The sequence below is a fragment of the Macaca thibetana genome, chromosome 12, assembly GCF_024542745.1.
Source record: "Macaca thibetana thibetana isolate TM-01 chromosome 12, ASM2454274v1, whole genome shotgun sequence".
In the NCBI taxonomy this organism is placed as follows: Eukaryota; Metazoa; Chordata; class Mammalia; order Primates; family Cercopithecidae; genus Macaca; species Macaca thibetana.
Genome location: NC_065589.1, coordinates 4,736,104 through 4,759,954, shown reverse-complemented (window position 1 = coordinate 4,759,954; position 23,851 = coordinate 4,736,104). Strand labels below are relative to the sequence as shown.

General features: G+C 51.8%; 2 protein-coding genes across 3 annotated transcripts in view; both read left to right on the top strand.

The window, feature by feature from the left end:
- The window catches only part of UBE2F (ubiquitin conjugating enzyme E2 F (putative)), a 166,367-nt gene that overhangs the window by 239 nt on the left and 142,277 nt on the right, over positions 1–23,851 (top strand). The gene's annotated exons all lie outside the window — the stretch shown is intronic.
- RAMP1 (receptor activity modifying protein 1) overlaps positions 1–23,851 on the top strand; it is a 139,144-nt gene that overhangs the window by 102,370 nt on the left and 12,923 nt on the right. For both annotated transcript variants that reach the window (XM_050751684.1, XM_050751683.1), the window contains one exon: positions 114–252. In XM_050751684.1, coding sequence (XP_050607641.1) covers positions 114–252 — 139 coding nt within the window. The remainder of the gene's footprint in view (positions 1–113; positions 253–23,851) is intronic.

Here is a 23,851-nt window from a genome sequence, read left to right as displayed (position 1 = left end):
CTCAGAGGCACCATTCTCATGGAGCCTGGGCTGCGGGCAGCGGGTGGGCCAGCGGTGATGCCCTTAGGCCTCTGCTGCAGCCCATCACCTCTTCATGGTCATGTCTGTTACAGCCCATCACCTCTTCATGGCCACTGCCTGCCAGGAGGCTAACTACGGTGCCCTCCTCCAGGAGCTCTGCCTCACCCAGTTCCAGGTAGACATGGAGGCCGTCGGGGAGACGCTGTGGTGTGACTGGGGCAGGACCATCGGGTGAGTCCCATGGCCGCTGGTGGGCAGGACATGGTTGGGGAGGGAGGGGTGCAAGCGGGGGAGGGGTGGACCACATGGGGGCCATGGAGGATCCTCTCTAGACCCCAGAAGGGTTCTTCCCCGGGGGGTGCCGGGATGAAGACAGAGGAGGGGGCCGGTGGCAGGTGGATGTGAAGAGTGGCGGTGGGAGGAGGCCGCGGCCTCAATAATCTCCTCTGGGTGGATGGTGGAGCCCTAAGGCAGGGAACGCGGAGGGTTCAGACTGGGCCATGTCCAGCCAGAGATGCCCATGGCCTCTCCAACGGCAGGCGCCTGGGGAATGACTGACAGTAGGGTCTCGTGCCCGGGTGGCCAGGTCTCTGACTGGAGCCTGGCTTCAGGGACATCCCTGCTGGTTCCCTCCGTCCCCGTGGTCAGGCCAAAGCTGTCCTTCCTGGCCCCACCCTGTCCAGGGCTAAGAGCTTCTGGTAATGGAGCAGGCTGTCACCACCCACAGCCCCCAGCAGGACGACTTCAGCCAAACCCTTCCCCACCTGGCCCGGTCCTCCTGCCCAAGGGCCCTTCTTCCCACTTGAGGGACTCCCTCATTGCCTCCCTCAGCCTCCTGGGTACTGGGCCCCCATCAGCAGGCCTGGGGGTTCTCCCCAGCAGGCCCAGGCTCCTCTGCCTCCAGAGCAGGGATCAGAACTCGGCATGTCCGCGATCGACTTTCGAGTCCTTGTTTCTGCCTCCGTGGGAGGTGCTGGGGTGTCCTGGGGCTGCAGTGGGTGAGTAGTGGGGTCCACAGAGGGTGTGTGGAGCTGACGGCCACCGCCTCCCTGCCACGCGAAATTCACATAGAAATCTGTCTATCGGTTCACAGCGCAGTGCAAGTCCTGGTGCCCCACTGATGACAAGCGCTTTCCCCAGTGCCTGAGAGAAAGGGAGCCCTGGGGACCAGTAGGGAGGGCCAGGGGCAGGGAGGAGGCCCTGGGGAGGGTCTTCACGGAGGAAAGGTTGCACCAAGGTCCCACACCAAGAGTACATGTGGCTGTGGTGTACCCTGAGGGTCCAGGACACACCTGGCACATGTCTGTGGGATTGAAGATCCCTGGTTGGGCTCATCACCCCTCCCCTGTGGGCTGCGGGCTGGTGTGAGCACAGGGAGAAAGCCCATGGCTGGGTAGCTCCCACTAACCCTCTGGGCCTGGGTTTGGGCCTCCCTGTACCCTCAGAGCCCCGCTGGCCACAGCCTGCCCTCTTCTCTCTGAGGCTGGCAGATGAGTGGCCTCTGTTTTCTCCCGTCGGCTGCGTGCCCTCTACCTGCTTCGTCCACCTCAGGGGACTCCTTTGGTCCCAGCAGAGTCCATGCTCAATGCACTGTTGTTGAGGCAACTCTCTACCTTGGGAGCCCAAACTTTTTAAAAAGTAGGAAGGCATGGGGTATATGCAGGTGTGCATCCTGGGATTTAAACAGCGGAAACTCCACAGCCTCTGCCCCGGTTCGGGTGGGAGAGTTGGCGCTCCCAAAGGTGGGAGGGCCGAAGTCACGGCTCCAGCCTCAAAGGCCCCTGATGAGACACAGTGAACCAGGGAGCCCACCCCAACCCTCTGGGGTCTCTGGGGGCCTGCCTGTGCCCTCAGCAGGGTCTCCTCACTCTGGGGTCTCTGGGGGCCTCCCTGTGCCCTCAGCAGGGTCTCCTCACTCTACTGTACTCAAGGCTTCTCCAGGATTTCAGGGTCTGCTTTTCTAAGCTGAAAAATGAGTTGAGCAGGGAGAGGTTGTTAAAAATCAGAACAGCCTGTTCTTTAGGCTAACTGGCTTTCTGCCACAGCTGAGTCATTTGTATTTAAATTAAAATTGCATTTTATTACGATCCAGGGAAGGCACAGTGGGGGGCCCCTGGAGAAAAGCACTCTCCCCGGCCAGCTCTGTGGAAGTGATGGTTGATTTGTGTAGATTGATTGTGAACCAGAGGCCTGGCAGAAGACAGCAGGGTAACGCACGCAGTGTTCTACAAGCAGCCGTGGTGGGGCGTCCTTAGAAATGGAAGCCACCACAGATGGCTTCCGACAGTGCCAGAGTGCAAACAGGAATAATTAGCCCTGAGGCCAGAGAGTTCGCCATCCTCGGAGGAGCCGAGTGGCAATAGCTGGAACTAGAGAAATTTTCTTTCTTTCTTTCTTTCTTTTTATTATTATTATACATGTGCACCCATAATGGGTGCAGCACACCAACATGGCATGTGTATACATATGTAACACACCTGCACGTTGTACACATGTACCCTAGAACTTAAAGTATAATAATAATTTTTTAAAAAATCTAGCCAGGCACTGTGGCTCACACCTGTGATCCTAGCACTTTGGGAGGCCAAGGCAGGTGGATCAGCTGAGGTCAGGAGTTCCAGACCAGCCTGGCCAACATGGTGAAACCCCGTCTTTACTAAAAATATAAAAATTAGCTGGGCGTGGTGGCACACACCTGTAATCCCAGCTACTCGGGAGGCTGAGGCAGGAGAATTGCTTGAACCCAAGAGGTGGAGGTTGCAGTGACATGAGATCATGCCACTGCACTCCAGCCTGGGCGACAGTGAGACTCCATCTCAAAAAAAAAAGCTGGGCGTGGTGGCGAGCACCTGTAGTCCCAGCTACTGGGGAGGTTGAGGCAGGAGAATGGCGTGAACCTGGGAGGCGGAGCTTGCAGTGAGCCGAGATAGCGCCACTGCACTTCAGCCTGGGTGACAGAGCGAGACTCCGTCTAAAAAAAAAAAATCAAGATATTTTAGGAACCAGGAAGGAAAAGTCCACATCACAACAGCATCTCAGCAGGTCGGCCCAGGCCTGCCAGCCCCTGGGGTCTGCATTTGGCAGAATGATGCCCCCCAGAGATGTCCATGCCTAATTCCTGGAACTGTGAGTGTGTCACATTACACAGCAAAGGGGAATGAAGGCACAGACGGAACTGGCGACACTAATCAGGTGGCTTTGAGATGCGAGAATCCGGATCGTCTGGGGGGCCCAGTGCTATCACAAGGCCCCTTAAGTTGGTCCCAGGCTTGGCTATTGGAGAGCCTTTTTTGTGTCTTTTTGACATTGCCCCTGGCTTTTTTTGAGCACTTTCTTTCTTCTGGTACCACAAGATGTTCCAGGCTTATCTTATACATTTTGTGCCCCAGCCCTGAAGTCAGTCATTTCTCCAAGAAACCCTAGTTCCTTTTGTTGGAGAATGGTATCTAGAGACCAAGCCATATATGTATATATGTGGGTATACACACACACCAGGGATTTAGATGGAACCCATGGAACCATGTAGGTGCTAGAATAAAACATGGGTGAATCTCTGTTTAAGCCATGGTATTGAGAAAGGCTGGGTAAAACAATATTGTTTCAAAAAATTGGCTTGCCTGATCACGGGGCCCAGCAGGCCAGCAGGCTGGAGGCTCTTGGGAGCTCATGCAGGATTCTTGAGGCAGAATTTCCGAACGTGCTGGTAAGGCCTTCCCGTTGGCTGGGCGAGGCCCCACCCCCAGCATCAAGGATTATCCCCTTAAAGACAGCTGATGATAGATGTTAACCACATCTCCCAAATACTCCCACAGTGACATCTAAATGTGTGTTTGACTGAGTCACTGGGTACTGTACTCTGGCCAAGTTGGCACATAAAGCTAATCATCACACTGGTTCCAGGGGCAGAGCTCTCTGCGCAAAGGTGTGTTCGGACAACTGGCACTGTCCCTCCTCCTACTGCCCCTTCCCATTTCTCTCATTCCTTTCACCCTGTTCCCACCCAATTCCTGTGGGCAACTTATCTCATCAGTTTCTGGTCTTTCTTTCCTGTATATCTTTTGCACAAATGAGCAGATGCCTGCATTTTTTCTTATATCCCCTTCTTTCTTGTATAAAGGGTTGTATACTAATGACACTCCTTTGTACTTTGGTTTTTCTTCACTTAACAGCATAATCTGGAAATCTCTCCTTGTCAGTGCAGAGGGAGCCTCCTCCCTCATTTTTACAGCTGTATAGTACTCCGCCGTGCAGAGTTTTTCAGCCATTTTCCTTTCAGCCGGGGCAGAAGCCAAGCGAGCGGAGGCACTTAGGTTGTGGCCAGTGTTTTCCCATTTCAGCATCGATGTGAGTGGCCTCGTGCATCCGTGTTTTCCCAGCACCAGAGCTGACTGTTCAGAATAGATACCAGAAGTGGAGTCGCAGGACCAGAGGTGAGAGCAGGAGGAACGTGTTAGGTTTTGCAGCATCCCTCTAGAAGGCTTATGCCAGTTTGCGTTCCCACCAGCAGCGTGTGGGGTGCCCGTTTCCCCAGACCCACCAACAGACTGTGTTGTCGTACAGTAGAAGTGTCGCTGTCTGATAAGTGAGAAACAATGTCTCAGCAGCATGTGAATTTGCATTTCTGTACTTAGGAGCGAATCTGAACATCTTTCGTATGTTTACAGGTCGTTCTTTTATCTTTTTGGCAAATTGTGTCTTTTCCTATTTTCTATCAGGTCCTTCTTAAGGAGTTCTTTGGATGTGAGATGAGGGTTAGGCCCCTGCCTCTCATGTGCAGTAGATATTTTCTCCTAGTTTGTTGGTTGTCTTTCAACTTTGACTTTTGGTGTTTTTGTTGCCACACAATTTTTTTAATGTGGTCAAAACCATCCATCTTTGATCACCTCTGGAGTAGAGTCATAACGGAAAGCCGCTCCCCACATTCAGGGGAAAGAGGAATTTGCCAGGTTGTCTCTATCCTGTGTGATCCCACTGCTTCCATCCAAATCTTTGGCCCGTCGGAGTTTATTCCAGTTTATTCTTGTGTATGGTGTGAACTGTGAATCAAATGTTACCTTTTTCTGGATGGGCTACCCACTTGTCCCATTTATGCAAACGTCCATCTCTGCTCCCGGTGACCTGAGATGACACCTTCGTCATGCACTAAGTTTCCCTGTGCACTTGGCCCGTGCCTTCTTAAATCGTCCCTTTCCCAAACCTTCCTCATCTCACCTGAATCTCATATTGATTTATTCTCCAAACTATCAGTGAGTCCTCACCGCCTGCTGAATGTTTACCTAATTATCCCTTAACTTATTCCAAGAAACACGTTTACTGTAGCTGGCGTTTATTACCACGTGCCGGGCTTTGTGTCGAGCACGTAACTTACATTGACTTATTCAGGTCAGCAGCAGCCTGGCGGAGGTGGAGCTGTTGTGATTGCTGCTTCACCTGCCTAGGCTCGCACAGCTGGTACCCATGGCTCCCTCCTGGTTCCCAGCGGAGGTGGAGGGATGCCCTGCTGCCATATAACTGTGGCCTCCTGAGATGGGGATGCCAGCCTTCAGGTGCTGCCTCCACCCTGGCAATGTCCCCACCAACCTGGTACGGTCCATCACATTGAGACACCAAGCCTGGCAGTGGGCCAAGGGCAGCCTTCCAGGGATCTCCTATAGCAGTGAGGGTCTGGGGTTCTAGGGTGGGCACATTTGTCCAAGTGATTGGTGGAGAAGAGGGCCCTGGAGAGAACACAAAGGCACAAATAGGGTGAGAGGCGCTAGGCTGCCTGCAGGCAGGCCATCACCAGGTGTGGGCCATCGCCAGGTGTGGGTAGGTGGCACTGTGTCTGCTGGATGAGCGGGACCCCAAAGTGAGGCCAACCGGCAGGCAGCCAGACAGCTGGCTGCTCTCAGGGGCTGCTCCTGACCGAGCAGGGTCCCAGCTGGTCTCAAGGACTGTGAGCCAGGCAGGTGACCTGATGGGGGACGTAGGCTCTGGGAAAGGCCCCTCTCTAAGCCAAGTGCAGTTGAGGCTTGGCAGCTGGGGCAGAAGGCAAGCAAGCAAAACCAGGCAATTATTGGGGTCTGGTATCCAAAACCAGGCTGACATAGAGGGCAGGGGACTCTGAAGGCAGGAGCCTCGGGGCCAGAGCCGCCACATGCCTGCTGCCCAAAGTCACAGCTGTCCCGGGGCCCTGGGCTGGGCCTGCAGGTATCTTGGTATATGGCAGAGGGAAGCTTCCAGACTCTTCTGAAATCAGATATCTCATTTAACAACAACTGTGTGTCAAAGGGGACTCACCTTCCCATGAGTGACACAGACAAATGCGGCCGGCCAGCCTTTTGTGGGATACACACACAGTAGTAAGTGGGGACTGAGACATGCTCGTGCCAGCTCCTGGTGCCGGCCTGGCAGGCTTGCCTCCTCTATCAAAGCAGATGGGAAGGAGGGCCCCTGTGACCCCTGCTTTACTCGGGACATTGAATAGAAGTAAAAAATGAATAGGCCGGGCGCGGTGGCTCAAGCCTGTAATCCCAGCACTTTGGGAGGCCGAGACGGGCGGATCACGAGGTCGGGAGATCGAGACCATCCTGGCTAACACGGTGAAACCCCGTCTCTACTAAAAAAATACAAAAAACTAGCCGGGCGAGGTGGCGGGCGCCTGTAGTCCCAGCTACTTGGGAGGCTGAGGCAGGAGAATGGCGTAAACCCGGGAGGCGGAGCTTGCAGTGAGCTGAGATCCGGCCACTGAACTCCAGCCTGGGTGACAGAGCGAGACTCCGTCTCAAAAAAAAAAAAAAATGAATGGAAGACTCCTCATGGCCTGGTGCAGTGGCTCTCGCCTATAATCCCAACAGTTTGGGAGGCCAAGGCAGAAGAATTACTTGAGCCCAGGAGTTTGGGAACAGCCTGGACAACAAAGTGAGACTCCATCTCTATAAAAAAAGTAAAAATTAGTTGTACATCTTGTTGCACACCTGTAGGCCCAGCTGCTTGGGAGGCTGAGGCAGGAGGATCACTCAAGCTTGGGAGGTCAAGGCTGCCGTGAGCCACGATGGCGCCACTGCACTCCAGCCTGGGTGACAGAACCAGACCAGAGCCTGTCGTGGGGTAGGGGGAGGGGGGAGGGATAGCATTAGGAGAGATACCTAATGTAAATGACGAGTTGATGGGTGCAGCACACCAACATGGCACATGTATACATATGTAACAAACCTGCACGTTGTGCACATGTACCCTAGAACTAAAGTATAATTTAAAAAAAAAAGAGAGAGAGAGAGAGAGAGACTCCTCTGCACAGAGTCATTCTTGGGTCCCTGCCCTGGCTGTGGGTCTGCTTTTTTTTTTTTTTTCCTCATTTAGGGTTTGTAGCCACCACACTTGCCCTTGGACCTTAGGTGCCCGGCGTGGGTCTGCACGCAGGTGCTTGCTGGGCTCTGACAGCCCTTGCCCTGACCGTGACCCCGCTCCTTTGCTCATCCTGTTGCTTTATTACCTGGTTGGTGGTTTTTGTCAGGTTGTTTGTTGTGAGCAAGGCTTGGGGGTGATTCCTGAGCCCTCTCTAACATGTGTGGGGTGTCTTCCACACAGCTGCATGGAACGGGTCCCTGAAAAGTGGCCGAATAAGCTCAGTGGGGCCAGGCTCCCCTGCAAGCTGGTTGGTGTGTCATTTACCAGGGGTTATCATCTTATTAAGCTGCAGCCTTGGTTTGCTGATGGAGGCATGATGTGATTTAATGTATTAACTGGGGCTGCAATCTAATTTGAGGAGGTATGGAAAACATGACAAATGTGTCATCGGGAACTCTCAGTTCCAGAGACCTTCCTGTGGGTGCAGGGGAGGGAGAGAGAAGGCAGAACAGACAAGAGAAGAATCTGGAATGTGCTGGACTCAGCTATAAAACACGGGTTTTAAAAAGCCTCACATCAGATTTCCTCACCCAAACAAGAAATGCTGGTTGATTTAAGAGGGAAGTGGCCACACCTATCCCACCCCACCCGATACAGCTTCAGGGTCTGAGTGCCATCTTAGGCAGGGGAAAGGTGTCCTGGGGGAAGATGCCAGAGGGATGGGGCCACAGCCTGCCCTGCTAGGCTTCCGAGGTCACTGGGCCCCAGAGAACCAGACTTCACTTCCATACCAGCTGGGATGCCCCCATCCCTCTGCCCTAAAGCTTCCAGGTTTGTATACTGACCATGGCAGCCTCAGGTCACCTCAGCTTCGGTTACCTGAGGCTGCCACTGTGGATCCTGCCCTGCCCTGCCCTGCTGACCCCGTGCTGGGCAATGATGGGCCCTCCCCCAGCCCCAGGAGCTGCCCAGAGGATGGGGCTCCAGGCCCCTGGGAGTGGGGCTGCAGCCCGGCGTGGTAATTGCGGGACGGGAGACAAATATCTGCTGTGGCACTGCGGCTCAGCATGGCCAGCGCCAGGCATGACGTTCTGGGTCTACACGATGTTGACTTGGGCAGGGTGCACCAACATCTCGGGGTTCTTCCCAGCCTGCTGCATCTCCCTCCTGCTGCCTTCTTTGTGTCTCCTGCTAAAAGAGTCAAGTCAGGAAATTCTTCAGAACTCAGCAGCAACATGGGAACAGCTGCTTGTGTTTTGAATTTGAGCAGGAACTGAGAGGCAGGCTTCTTCTGAAATCACGAGGGCTCTCTGGACCGAGGGCGTGGCGTCCTCCTGGATTCCTGCTGAGCTCGATACCCCACGAGGTCTCGGGATGGGCTGTTCACAGAGTCCTGCCCGCCGCCTGCCCCTGCCCCTGCCCGGCCTGGCACTGGAGCCCCCCCATCTCCCTGAGGCCTGTCTTGCGCATCAGGAGCTCCCAGCACAGCATCTGGGGCTGCCTCGGTGCCCTCATGGGTTTGTTCATGGAGGTGTCCGCCCTGGAACTTGCTATGTGCCCACGAGCACTGGGGCTCCTCTGTGCTCTGCTGGTGGCTGTGGTGCTGTTGTCCCTGTGTGTGCTGATGGAATAGCGTGGGCTCCATGAAAGCCCACAGGCACGGACAGGACAAATGGCAGTGCCCAGCACAGCCAGGTCTCAGAGGATCCAAAGGTGAGCACTGCCCAGGCCGAGGCTGCCCTTCCTGCCCACCACCCTCCCTGCCCACCTCCACACCATCTCTCCTGCCGTGCCCCTCTCTGTGTGGTCTGCACTGGGCGTGAAGCCAGTTCTTGTGAGGAAAGGCCTGGCTGGATGCCTGTTCCCCCACCCTCTGCGCCCCCTGGGTGGGAGAATCTTTCCAGGCATCTCCAGAGCACACCCCAGGGACACACAAACCCGGCTGCTGACCCCTGACCTCCTGGGGCCTTCAGCACTGACAGCCAGCCCAGCGGGAGGTGGAGGAGCAGGAAGAGCCCCTGGGAGCCGGGTCCTCGAAGACTCCAGGCTGTGGCTTATAGAGAAGGGGGCGGAGGAGGAGAGATGGAGGTGGCTGTGCCAGGAAAGCCATCCAGCTCGCACAGTCTGGCTCCCCTGAGGACGCCACTCCCGAGGCCTGCACAGGCATCAGCTGGGGTGCCCGGTCCCCATGGGGAAGGGCTGTAGACACAGCTGTCCAGAGCTGGGCAGGGTGGGGCAGTGGCTGGGGATATGCCGGCCCTGCTCAGGCCGCCCCTTGGGGGTGTCATTCCACCTTCCCCGAGTCTCCTTGGCACGAGTGGCTGCGGTTGTGCAGGGAGCACCTTCTGCTGGCTTTCAGCACTGGGGAAATAAACCAGGGCTCAGAGTCCTTGGCAGCCGCCCCTGGAATGTGTTCAGGTCAGGGTCGCCTCACTTAACATGTGTGCTCCGTGGCGGGTTCTGATGAGGATCCCCAGAGGATCTGATGACACCTGCCTGCTGGGCTGGGGGTCTCTGGGATGGGGAGGAGGAGCCCCGTTTCCCTTCTCGGAAAGCTCTGGGAGAAATGCATCTGTGAGGACCCACAGCAGAGGAGCCCTCATGTTGGGGGAGCTTGGAGGCTGCGGCTGGGGCGGGCGACTGCTGGCCTCACCCCTCCACACCCAGGGACCACTGTGTCGTCCTCAGCACCTTTTTATCTGAAGTCTTCTGGCCCTGGGGGGAGGCACAGATGGAGAGACCTTCTCCAGACCCTGGGGTGACTTAGTGCTGAGTGTGGCATTGAACCCACCATGGCATCTTTCCCATCAGGTGATTAACTGCCTGGTTTCACATCCTCCTGAGTTTGGGGATGAAATCAGGCCTGTGCGTCAACATGAAGGGTCAGACATGGGGTGACGCTAAGCAGATCCCGGCAGTGAGTGAAAGGGTGGGCAGGTGGAACGTGTCTGGTGGTGGGGGCTCGTTGCAGCTCAGCATCCACCCCCGCCTCCCCTGTGGACACTCCACTGCGGCAGCCATGCCCCCAGAAAGCCCTAGAACCATCCAGGCTGTGCAAACGGGACTTGGCTATCCTGGGACACAGGCCAGCTTGTGCACACGGGGCTTCACTGAACCCCAAAGGCAGCCTCCTGGGTTGCCCATGGGGAAGGGGTGGGAGTGGGGGAGAGAGGATGAAGATGTGCCCTTGTGTGCGATACCTCTGGCTGTGGGTCCTGTGTGGGGAGGGCAGCGGGTGGAGTATGGAGCAGATGCCCCTTCCTAATGCTGACCTTCACTCCAGCCCCCAGGCTGGGCCATGGCACCTCCCAGGATCTATCCATTCATCACTCAGATGGTAGACATCTCCCAGGCACAGGCAGGGCCAAAAACATTCTCGGTCCCCTGTGGGAGGGCCTCCAGGGAGCAGTGGCACCTCGCAGCCTTCCCCGTGCATAATTCAAGGACACTGAGTGTCTTGCGGGACCTAAGCACAGGGTGCCCTTTGGGCTGCGTCCTGGGACAGGCCTTGGGTCTGAGTCCACTCTTGTTTCAGCTTCTTGTCTCAATCAAAAAATGGAGCATGCACTTTCTGAAAAAGAGACTGAGTTTACCCTCAGTGCCCAGGCAGTGGAGGCCGCCTCCCTCCAGGGCAGGCCACACCGGCACGCTGTGGTTCCCTACTCCTACTCGAGTTAAAGCCATTTCCCGGTTCTTGCTGTTAGAAACTATGCAGCCAGGCGCAGTGGCTCACACCTGTAATCCCAGCACTTTGGGAGGCCAAGGTATGTGGATCACTTGAGCCCAGGAGTTCAAGACCAGCCTGGGCAACATGGCGAAACCACGTAGCTACAAAAAAATGTAAAAATTAGCTGAGTGTAATGGATGCACCTGTAGTCCTAGCTACTGAGGAGGCTGAAGTGGGAGGATTGCCTCAGCCCAGGAGGTTGAGGCTGCAGGAAGCCATGGTCATGCCACTGCATTCCAGCCCAGGTGACAGAGTGAGACCCTGTCTGAAATAAATAAAACACTATAAGAACTTGTGTACATATATCCTTTGTTTTTTTTTTTAACATTAATTTTGTTGTTAAACATTCCTGGGAGAAATAATTCATGTAAGTGGGCTTACTGTAGCATGTACCATGAACATTCTGTGGTTTTGGGGGGTTTTTTTGAGATGGAGTCTCGCTCTGTCACCCAGGCTGGAGTGCAATGGCACAATCTCAGCTCACTGAAACCTCCGCCTCCTGGGTTCAAGCGATTCTCCTGCCTCAGCCTCCCGAGTAGCTGGGATTACAGGTGCCTGCCACCATGCCTGGCTAATTTTTTGTATTTTTAGTAGAGACAAGGTTTCACTATGTTGGCCAGGCTGGCCTCAAACTCCTGATCTCGGGTGATCCACCACCTCTGCCTCTCAAAATGCTGGGATTACAGGCGTGAGCCACGATGCCCGGCTCAAGAACCCATTGTGTGGTTCTTGATAGATTTTTGCCAGTTGTTCCTCTAAAGAATTTTACTAGTTTATAATTCTATCAGCAACATATGAAAATGCCTATTTCCTCATAGGTTCATGAGTATTGAGTTTGTAGAGATTTTGTTTTTGCAGGTCAAAAGGAGATTTCCTCTTTGGTTTTAATTTGCATGTCTTTGGCAATTAGGAAAGTTGAACTAATCTCTGACAGTTATTTGGAATTTGTTTCTTCTCAAGTGCAAGTTACGTCACCATGACCTTTCCTGTTTGTCCTGTGAGTCACTGTGCTTTTTTCCCTTTTTTAAGACTTTATTTTTTAGAGCAGTTTAGGTTCACAGCAAAATTGAAAGGAAAGTACAGAGATTTCCCATATGCCCATTGGAGGTATTTTTAATCTTCTTTTACAAATTCTTTTTTTTTTTTTTTTGAGACGGAGTCTCCCTCTCTTGCCCAGGCTGGAATGCAGTGACAAAATCTTGGCTCACTGCAACCCCTGCCTCCCGGGTTCAAGTGATTCTCCTACCTCAGCCTCCTGAGTAGCTGGGACTACAGGCACCCGCCACCACGCCCGGCTAATTTTTTGTGTTTTTGGTAGAGACGGGGTTTCACCATGTTGGCCAGGATGGTCTCAAACTCCTGACCTCAAGTGATCTATCCGCCTCAGCCTCCCAAGTTTACAGGCATGAGCCACTTTTGGCCACAGATTCTTGAAGAATATAAATATTAACTGTTTGCCATTGTGCTCTAAATATTTTCTTGTTTCATTGGTGTTTCTTTTGATGTTCATTTTCCACATTGTAGTTAATTAGCTAATCTGTGAACACATGGATGCTCCGATTCACCCCCATCAGTCAGTAGCCGTGTGATCTCTGCATAACTGTGACTGTCCGCAGACTCCATTGTCTCAGTTGTGAGAGTCATATGCCCACAAGATTATGTTCTGTGATTTTGTAGTTGTTCTGTGTTTTGAAATGATATTTATCTTCTTAACACAGTAGATGGACAGAAATGTATTTCCTTCCCACCTCAATTATCCTAACAGAATTTGTTAAATAATGTTGCCAACCTCCATTGTTTTGTGTTGCTTAATTTAACACATAATACCTTCCTATGTGCATTAGAATCTATTTGAAATAATTTTTACTTACATTTTGGGGTCGTACCACGCCATTTAAATTACCACAACTTTACAATATTTCCTACAATTTAGAAGGCCTCTCCTACCGTGTTTCATCATATTTTACATTATGTTTTGCATGCTTTGATATATTTTCTGCCTATTTTTCCAAAAGAACTTAAGAATCATGTTGCTAAACTCCATAAAAAGTCATTGCAGCCTCGACCTCCTGGGCTCAAGCAATCCTCCCACCTCAGCCTCCCAAATAGCTGGAACTACAGGCATGTGCCATGACACCCAGCTAATCTTTATTTTTTGTAGAGATGAGGTCTCCCTATGTTACCCAGGCTGGTCTTGAATTCTGGGCTAAAGCGATCCTCCTGCCTCAGCCTCCCAAAGTGCTGGGATTACAGTTTGATGGGTTGTTACCTGATACTGCTTTTCAGCGAATAGTAGGCAAGCTACCATGGACCGTGGGGACCAGGCATGCAGTGCCAAGTGGGGCCCGCCTGCAGGAACCCCGCTGGCTGCATCCCTCCTTCAGCGCTGTGAGCCTCTGTGGCCTCCCCATAAAACGGGTGTAGAAAGTGATGAATAAGGAAGCTCCGGATTTTCCTCTTTGTGTTTCCTTAATCAGGTTTTAGGGTTAGAATCATGTTTGCCTAATGGAATAGATATGCTAGCCAACCATGAGAATCAAGGGTGGGAAATAATTTTTTTTTTTTTTTTTTTTTGAGACATGGTCTCACTCTGTCACCCAGGCTGGAGTCCATTGGTGTGATCTTGGCTCACTGCAACCTCTACCTCCTGGGTTCAAGTGATCCTCCTGCCTCAGCCTCCTGAGTAGCTGGCACTACAGGCGTGCACCACCACACCCGGCTAATTTTTGTATTTTTGGTAGAAATGGGGTTTCACTGTGTTGCCCAGGCTGGTCTCAAACTCCTGGGCTCAAGTGATGCACCCGCCTTGGCCTCCCAAAGTGCTGAGATTACAGGCGTGAGCCACTGCACCCAGCCAGAAATAATCTGTGATGTGAGAATTACTTATTCCTTAGACGTTTGAATGAATTCATCACTAAGACCATCAAACCTCAGTAATTTGGGGGATTTCCTTCTCCAGTTACTTCCTCCACTGTTGATTTATTTTGCCTTTCTAGCTCTTGTTTTAACAGTTGTCTTCATCTGTGTTTATTTGGCCTGTGTCCTTTGGATTCCTCAGTTAACTGAAACATGATGTGTAGTATTTCTTTACATGTTTAATATCCCTTAGATTCAAATTTATGCCTCCATTTTTGTTTTTTTCTGTTTTTCTTCTTTCCCCTTTTTTTCTTTGTTTACATGCTATTTCATTCATCAAAAGGAATCGAGGAGGCCCACTTTTTAATTAACTGAACGTGCCCCTTTTTGTAGTCTTTAGAAAATAGGCTACATTTTCCATCACCTTGTCTTTTCTAAATTTTTTTTCTTTAACTTTTATCATTCACTTGCCCCCTTTTCCCTTTTTTGAAATTGCTTCTTTCCTAAGATATGATTTAAATCCTTAGTTCATCACTTTTCTCACTTTTCTTGAACATAATAAAGCATTCAAGGCTGTGATGTTTTTCTCTAAGGACCTTCCTCATTCATCACTTTCTATAGATTTTGATATGTTAGTTTTTTTCATTGTATTCTTCTTTTTTTTTTTTTTTTTTTTTTTTTTTTTTGAGACAGTCTCACTCTGTCACCCAGGCTGGAGTGCAGTGGCGCGATCTCGGCTCACTGCAACCTCCGCCTCCTGGGTTCACGCCATTCTCCTGCCTCAGCCTCCCGAGTAGCTGGGACTACAGGCGTCCACCACCACGCCCAGCTAATTTTTTGTGTTTTTAGTAGAGAGGGGCTTCACCATGTTAGCCAGGATGGTCTCAATCTCCTGACCTCATGATCTGCCTGCCTCGGCCTCCCAAAGTGCTAGGATTACAGGTGTGAGCCACCATGCTTCGCCTATTGTATTTTCTGAATAGACAGCTATTGTCTTCTTGACTTTCTTCTTAAGACAATTTTTTCCTTAGGTAAGTATATTTTAAAATATACTATTTCTATTTCTGTTTGTTCTTTATCTCTTTTTTTGCCATAGGGAGGAAATGTAGCCTGAATCATTTCTGCTTTTGTATTTTTATGGAGATTTTATTTGAGACTAGTATATGATGACTTTTTGTGAACATACCATGAATTCTTGAAAAATAATAAATTATCTATTTATTCCATGTAATTCCTACCAAAAGAACCGTTAATGTTACCTTGCTTTGATCTTCAACTCCTTTATGTGTTGCTGAATTTCTTATGTAGTTGATAATGAAGTATTTTATTTTTATAATCATATTTTTATCATTTCTACTTTTTCTTGGAGGTGTTTGCATATATGTTTTGCTGTGTCTTTATGGCATTTAGATTCCATGTAATTACGCTGCCATCACCCATGCCGCTCATCCTGACACCTCTCCTTACCACATGTAATCATTTTTGCTCTAAGTTATTTTTTGCTTCATATTAATATTGAAATCCCAGCGTTTCAACTACTTGAAGTTTACCGATAACTCTTTTTAGTCTTCCTATTTTGTTTTAATGACCTCTCTCACCCACAGCTTATTGCTGGATTTCATTTTTTCTTCTGGAGAATGGCGAGCCTTTTAACAAAGAAAATTAAGTTGTATTTTTTCAGTCTTCCGGCACTCTAATTTTTGTCTTCTTAATTTTTATCTTTCCATGCTGATTATTTTTCTTTCCTCTCAATTGTTGAAACACCATGTGTTTTTTTTTTCTTTTCTTTTCTTTTTTTTTTTTTTTGAGACAGGCTGGAGTGCGGTGGTGTGATCATGGTTTGCTGCAGCCTTAACCTCCTGGGCCCAAGTGATCCTCCCACCTCAGCCTCCCACGTAACTGGAACTACAGGCATGCACCACCTCATCTCGCAAATTGTTTCTATTTTTTGTAGAGATGGGGTCTCACTATGTTGCCCAGGCTGGTCTTGAACTCCTGGGCTCAAGCAATCCTTCCATGTTGGCCTCTCAAAGTGTTGGGATTACAGTGTGAGCCACCGTGCCCAGCCCGTGTTTTCTCTTTTATTATTATTGAAATATTGGCAAGCTATTTGTCATTCAACCAGCCATGAAATGTGAAGCAAACAGATGTTCTTATCTTGTATTTATTATCTTACACTGTCCAACCACACACTTTGGCCTCCCCTGTGTGAGAGAACAGGAATCTCTGGGTTTTGGGCTTCCTCTCTCTCTCTCTCTCTCTCTCTCTCTCTCTCTCTCTCTCTCTCTCTCCATCCTTCTCTCGCCTCCCCCACGTCTTCCTTCTCATTGATTGCAATTACTGTTCTAAAACCTACTTTGTCCTTTCTATCTTCTATGTAATTTGGTTTTTAATTTTTACGCCATTTTTCTGACAGTTGCACTATTTGCATACTTTTGTCAGTAATAAGCCTTGCTCTGATAGGGCTCTTGTTTACTTATCTTTGCAAATAGATTGTTAATTCAAGCATGTCTTATTTTTAGCATCATTCCCTTTTACATGTTACCTTTTAAATTCAGGCGATTATTTCAAGTGGGTCCTAGAAATAAGCCATGTGATTAATACATTCTCAGTATTCAACAATTTCTAAGGAGCTCTCTGTCGTCTTTGCAATGTGAGTGACAGCTTGGCAAGATAATAAATCTCCAAGGAGCAACTTTGTTCTGTGAAGTTCCTGTAGCTGTTGTTCCATTGTCTCTGGGTGTTTGGGATGTCATCAGAGAAGGCAGAAGGGGTTGTGATTTATGTGTATTTTTAAAATCTGACCTCCTCCTTCCTGGCGTGGTTGCTTGCAGTATTCTTTTTAGTTTGAATATTTTGTGAGAACTTGTTTTGCTGATGGCCTCGTTGAGCCTGCAGAGGCTTTGGTGTGCAGAGCGCAGTTTCCTCCTCGGACTCCTTTCTCCAGGACCGGACGTTGACATTCCCCGATAGCTGAGGTTTCCGAACCTGGTTCCTCCAGCCCCTCCTCTAGCCCCTCCATGCTCCACTGGAATTATTTTTGCCTTCTTTCACTTCTTTGTCACGTCTTGCACTGTTTCTACCTGTACATGTTACATCCTCTTTCCGGATACATTTTTCCAGATAATCTGTTTTTATTTTCTGCAATGCAAATTCTGCTTTTTACTCTTTCTAAAGTAGTTTCGGCCGGGAGTGGTGGCTCACACCTGTAATCCCGGCACTTTGGAAGACCAAGGGAGGTGGATCACTTGAGGTCAGGAGTTTGAGACCAGCATGAGCAACTTGACAAAACCGTGTCTCCACTGAAAATACAAAAATCAGTTGAGCGTGGTGGCATGCACCTGTAGTCCCAGCTACTCGGAGGCTGAGGCAAGAGAATTGCTTGAACCCAGGAGGTGGAGGTTGCAGTGAGCCAAGATTGCGCCACTGCACTCTATCCTGGGCGACAAGTGCAAGATTTTGTCTCAAAAAAATAAATAAAAATAAAAATAGCTTCTTTTCTTTTTTCTTTTTTGATTCAGTCTCCCTCTGTCACCCAGGCTGAAGTGCAGTGGCGTGATCTCAGCTCACTGCAACGTCTGCCTCCCAAGTTCACATGATTCTTGTGCCTCAGCCTCCCTAGAAGCTGGGACTACAGGTGCATGCCACAATGCCCAGCTAATTTTTTGTATTTTTAGTAGAGACAGGGTTTCGCCATGTTGCCCAGGCTGGTCTTGAACTCCTGATCTCAAGTGATCAGCCCACCTTGGCCCTTCAAAGTCCTGGGATTACAGGCGTGAGCTGCTTCGCCCAGCCTAAAGTAGTTTTTAATTAGGATACCGTGATTGAAACTAATTATATGGCAGTGAATTAGAGTTTCCTTTATCCCCAAGCCTAATGGACATATTAACTCACTTCTTTACAGGGAGGCTGGATTTCTGCCATTGTGGGAAGGAGGCAGGAGGAGCCGGGGGCAGTGCTGGGGTGGGAGCTAGGCCAGGGCGAGGCTGTCTGTGGAAGGGCCCTTTGGGCAGCTCGCAGGCCATATGTCCTCAGACCTGGGGCAGCCAGGACCACCAGAGAATGTTGCTGACAGGCAGCACCAGCGCCTGAATCCCCCACCCCAGCTGGGCCTGGCTGGGAGGTGAGAACCCCCTGCCACCCCTCCATCCCAGAAACCAGGCGGGCCTGAGGCTCTGTGGGTCCCCACCACACTTACTTCTTGGCATCTTCACCTTCCTGGTGCACTGTGGCAGTTCCAAGGCCCAGGCTGCCCAGGGCGGCTTTTGAATTGTGGAGAAGCCCCTGGATGGCTGGAACCTTCTCCCCTGCTTGGGTGAGGGTGGCTCCCCGTGGTGCACAAACACGTTCTGAGACTGAACAGAGGGCCACGTGTTCACAGGAGGTGAGACAAAGCGTTGCCAGCCCTGGGGAACAGGGGTGGCCTGTTCCTGCTCCTGTCTGGTTGTGGTTCTCCTTTGACAAGTGAGGTGAAGGCACGTTGGTAGCAGGGTACTCATCAGGACCCAGATACCTGACTCAGCTCAGCAGCCATTTGCTGAGGACTCAGCAGACACCTGGCAGTGGTGCCAGCCACTAAGGACCCAGTGCCACAGGACCTCCCCCTCCCTCCTGGAGCCACGGGCCCCCAGTACCATGGCGCTGGAGCCCCTCACCCTCCCTTGAGGTCAGCCCTATGGTGGGGATTGTAGAGCGAGTCAGGAGCGAGACAGGAAGCCACGTGTTGCCTGCCTGTGTGGGGCTCCCATCCAAAGACGGGGCAGTGCGAGTCACATGCCCACCCCCTGCTGTGCAAAGCGGTCCTGTGGGGAGTCATGGGCTCCCATCAGAGAGCGGCGTGGTAGTGGCCCTCTGAGGGGGTTCTCACCACGCTGCTGCTGGGAGCCAGGGATCACTGAACCCATTTTAAAAGTGAAAACACCGAGGCTCCGTAATTGCCAACTCCTCGAAGCCCCCACAGTGAACACCCCATGGTGGGACGTTTCCTGGCCTGGCCCTTTCCCCACATTCAGTGGTGCCCTGAGCTCCAAATGCGGCGAGATTGGGGCAGGAGGGCAGCGGCGGCGAGGCTGCCACCCGAATGGAGGCGGCCAGTTGGTGGGATGCCTGTATAGGGGCCAGCATGAGGCAGGGCGCCCCGTGGGTGCGCAGGGTGGATTGTTGAAGGCTCGTGAAGCCTGGCGGGGGACCCTGCAGAGTCCAGTGGCATCAGGGAGAGAGTTTCTTGCGCGGGGAGGGCAAGAGTGCTTTGGGCCGGCTGGTGCTGAGACCGGGGGTGGGTGGGAGGGCAGAGCCCGTCCAGCCTCCAGGCCAGTGTTGCTTCACAAGGACAATGCCCCCAGGGTGTTAGTGTCCAAATATAGCTTCCCGGCTGTCATGCTTAATCCTGAGACTCGGACACATGTCACACCCATGTCCCCATGAGGTGGGAACCCTGGGGCCTGGGCAGGCCTGAGTGTGGTCTCAGCCCCATCACACAGCTGGGCAGCTAGACCCGGGTGTCCCCACAGGGGTCCCAGGACACCTCCCAGGGATTGTAGTGAGCCCTTGGGGTCACATGCACCCAGCCCACAGTGGGCACAGCTCGGCAATCTCCCAGCATTCCCTGATCCTCGGACCCCGGGACGCAATGCACCCCCTGCTCAGGCCCAGATGCAGCCGGCATAGGACAGTCTGTGACTTTGCCTGGGACGCCCACTGCATCGTAAAATTGCACTTCATCTGGCAGCCCCGGAGCCAGGGAGCTGCCCAGGCCTGTTCTCAGAGGAGGCATTGTGCCCGTCTGCCCGCCCGCTGTGGCTGCTCTGTGGGGAGCCTGGCTTGGCAGCTCCCAGGCTGTGTCTGGTGCCAGACCTGGCTGTACATGGAGCCAGGGATGGATTTAGAAAACTCTCGCTTCCTCCCAGCATTGGCAGAGGCGCCCAGATTCCTTCCCAGCCTGGGGCCACCATAGCAGGAGAAGGGGAGGGAGGCAAGGAAGCCAGGCCCAGGGAGGACCCTGAGTGGAGGAGGCCAAGCAGTCCCCAGCAGACCTCTGGACCATTCCCCACTCGGCACTGCTGCCTTGGGGACCTCCCCACCACCTCAGCAAGCGCCCTTGTCCATAAGGAGGGGATAAGAACACCTGCCTTAGGGTCACACTCACCCGGGGAAACAGGTCTTAGTATTTTCTTAGACTTTTTTTGTTTTATTTTGTTTCGTTTTTAAGGCAGGGTCTCCCTCTGCCGCCTGGACCGGAATGCAGTTGCATGATCTTAGCTCACTGCAGCCTTGACTTCCTGGACTCAAGCAATCCTCCTGACTCAGCCTCCCAAGTAGCCAGGACTACAGGCACACACCACCACTCCTGGCTAACTTTTTAAATTTTGTGTAGAGACTTTCTGTGCTGCCCAGATTGGTCTGGAACTCCTGGGTTCAAGCGATCCTCCCGCTTTGGCCTCTCAAAGTGCGGGGGTTGCAGGCGTGAGTCACTGCCCCCAGCCTCTTAGACTTTCGGACAGCAGAGGAGCCAGGCCTTTAAATGTCCTGGGGGTGTGGTGTGATGTCCGTGGGGATGGTGGGGTCACCCGCCCCAGCCTCAGTGAGTCCCTCTTTTACATGCCTGCAGCTCCCCGGATGCTCCGTGTGGCACTCTTAGGTATCACAGGGTGTCCGTCAGTCCAGGCGGACCCCAGAGCCCAGCATGCAACCACAGGCCCCACCTGGGCCTCAGCCTCCATCCCAGGAATGGGAAAACCAGCTACACTTCAGGCCAGGAAAGAGGGAGACTGAAGCAGATGACATGGGGCAGGACAGAGCCTGAGGCCCAGACAGGCCATGAGCGAGGGAAGGTGAGAATGAGGCCACAGGTGGTCCCGTGTCTGCCTTCCCTGCTCAACATGCAGAGAGGACTGGCCATTTTCTCTGGCTTTATTAGCATGCTCTACAGTCACTGCAAGTGTCACAGGAGGAATTGTGGCCTCCTCCACAGCAGTGAGAACACTGGGCCCATTTTCATCTGTCTTCCTCCTGTTTCCTCAAACCCTCCCAAGATTCTTTCTTCAGTGCGTTATTCACATTGTTCCTTTTCCTGCAAGAGAGAGGCCTTTGGCCTCCTTTTCAGCAAGGGCCTATCACTGGTGAAGTGCAGTACTCAGCTGGTGACAAAGGTGTGAAATGGAATGGCTTCCATGATTTGGCGAAGTATTTGCAAGAAGCCTGTGGTGAGGCTTCTTGTTTACAGATCCAAGAGTCTTAGTGGAAACCTCAGAAACACATGCTCACGGTTGCTGTCATCCTTTTGTTTTTGTTTTTGTTTTTTTATTTTGTTTTGAGATGGAGTCTCGCTCTGTCTCCCAGGCTGGAGTGCAGTGGTGCAATCTCGGCTCACTGCAACCTCCACCTTCCGAGTTCAAGCGATTCTCCTGCCTCAGCCTCCTGAGTAGCTAAGATTACAGGCACGCGCCACCACACCCAGCTAATTTTTGTATTTTTAGTAGAGACGGGGTTTCACCATGTTGGTAAGGCTAGTTTCGAACTCCTGACCTCATGATCCACCTGCCTCGGCCTCCCAAAGTGCTGGGATTACAGGCATGAGCCACCGTGCCCAGCCTTTTTTTTAAATTTTTTTTTCTTTTTGAGACTGAATCTCACTCTGTCTCCCAGGCTGGAGTGCAGTGGTGCAATTTCGGTTCACTGCAATCTCCACCTCCCCAGTTCAAGTCATTCTCTTGCCTCAGCCTCCCGAGTAGATGGGACCACAGGAGTGCGCCACCACACCCGGCTAATTTTTGTATTTTTAGTAGAGACGGGGTTTCACCATGTTGGCCAGACTGGTCTCGATCTCCTGACCTCAGGTGATCCACCCACCTCAGCCTCCCACAGCGCTGGGATTATAGGTGGAACCATATGGCCGTGCCTGGCCAGATGCTGTAATTCTTTGGAGAGGGATGGAGTTAGCATTTCTCCTTGTGCTCTTGGGAAAATGGCTTTGCTAAGATGTCAGAAGTCCCTGTTAATACAACTTAAGTAGATAAACCATAGTCAGAACCTGGGGAAAATTCCTGTTTAACTTACTCATTTGCATGCAATGATGACACTTATTTCAAAGCATTCCTGTCTCCGCAGTGCGGTAGTTCAAATGTGTGGGCATCCCTGGGCTGGTACAGGTACATTGGACTTGTAACGCTTGGCCCTTTTCCCTAGTTTGATTATACTCTCTGACCAGTCTGATTTAGGAAGGGTTTGATAGTACAATATCTGCCTTTCCCGGCGTGTGCTGCAAGTCCCAGTAGGAGTTCCAGGTGTGCACAGCTGGCTCAGAGCCTGCTGGCCCAGCCCACATTTCCCAGGCCAGCGACAGTGTGCTGAAGTGTTTTTCATCAGACAGTTAACAAGACTTCCTTATACATTTCCCCAGTGTCAAGAAAAACAAAAGGTGCCCAGTTCTCTGCTGCCTCCAGCAGTGCTGGGCAGAAGTGAGACAGGAAGCCGGGCTCCCGACTCACACACGCAGACGTAGGTGGGAAGCTACAGCTCGTGGGCTTTCATATCCCCAGGGCCTGGGCTGAGGCCTCTTAAAGACAAGCCGGCCCTGCGCTTGCCCACGCCTGACGCAGGCCAGGCCACAGCGTGGCTCTCTGTCCACAGAGGAAGTGGCGCAGTAAGTGGCCAGCCCCTCCCTGCTTTGGAAAGGTCCCGCTATTCACGGAATCTTGGGTGGGAGCCCTGACACCAAAGGCAGAAACCACAAGGGAGAAGCCAGTCCCGGCCGCCTAAACGCGAAATAAGCCTGTTGCTGGATGCCATGAAAATGCCCCGCGTTCCAGTCCTAAATGGGATGCGTGCTATTGGTTTGAGAGAGAGATTTTTTTTTTTTTTTTGAGACAGGGTCACGCTCCGTTGCCCAGGCTGGAGTGCAGCGGCGCGATCTCGGCTCACTGCAACCTCTGCCTCCTGGGTTCAAGCAATTCTCCTGCCTCAGCCTCCCGAGTAGCTGAGACTATAGGCACACGCCTCCACACCCGGCTAATTTTTTGTATTTTGGTACATACTGGGTTTCACCGTGTTGCCCAGGCTGGTCGCAAACTCCTGACCTCAGGTGACCCTCCCGCCTCGGCCTCCCAAAGTGCTGGGATTACAGGCGTGAACCACTACGCCTAGCGGAGAGAGATTTTTATCACATTAAGAAAATAGTCTCTTTCTGTGTTTCCAGGGTTATGGCTTTTTTTAAAATCAGAAACGAATGTTGAGTTTTCTCAAATGCCTTCTCAATGTGTACGAAAATGATGGTGTGTTTTTTTCCCATGGCGTATTAAAGTGTGATTTTGTAGTAACAGGCTTAAAGCATTCCTGAGATTAGCCCTCCTTTAAATAAAATATGCTATGTGGCTAGATGAAACTTGTTAGCGTTGGATAGAGGACTTGAGTGCCTAGTCATAGGTAGAAGTGAAGGGCATCTGTTCTGTCCGTGTGCGCATGTGCTGAGACACATGTCATGCCATCTTAAGAGGCGTGGGATCAGGGTTTCTTACCTTTTTTAAACGAACTGGGAAGCTCCACATCTTTTTCTTTCACATTAAGAATTTGCAGAGGCTCGGCCGGGCGCGGTGGCTCACGCCTGTAATCCCAGCACTTTGGGAGGCCGAGGCGGGCGGATCACAAGGTCAGGAGATCGAGACCACGGTGAAACCCCGTCTCTACTAAAAATACAAAAAATTAGCCGGGCGCGGTGGCGGGCGCCTGTAGTCCCAGCTACTCAGGAGGCTGAGGCAGGAGAATGGCGTAAACCCAGGAGGCGGAGCTTGCAGTGAGCCGAGATCGCGCCACTGCACTCCAGCCTGGGCGACAGAGCGAGACTCCGTCTCAAAAAAAAAAACAAAAACAAAACAAAGAATTTGCAGTGGCTCATGCCTCTCCCTCCTGTAATCCCAGCACTTT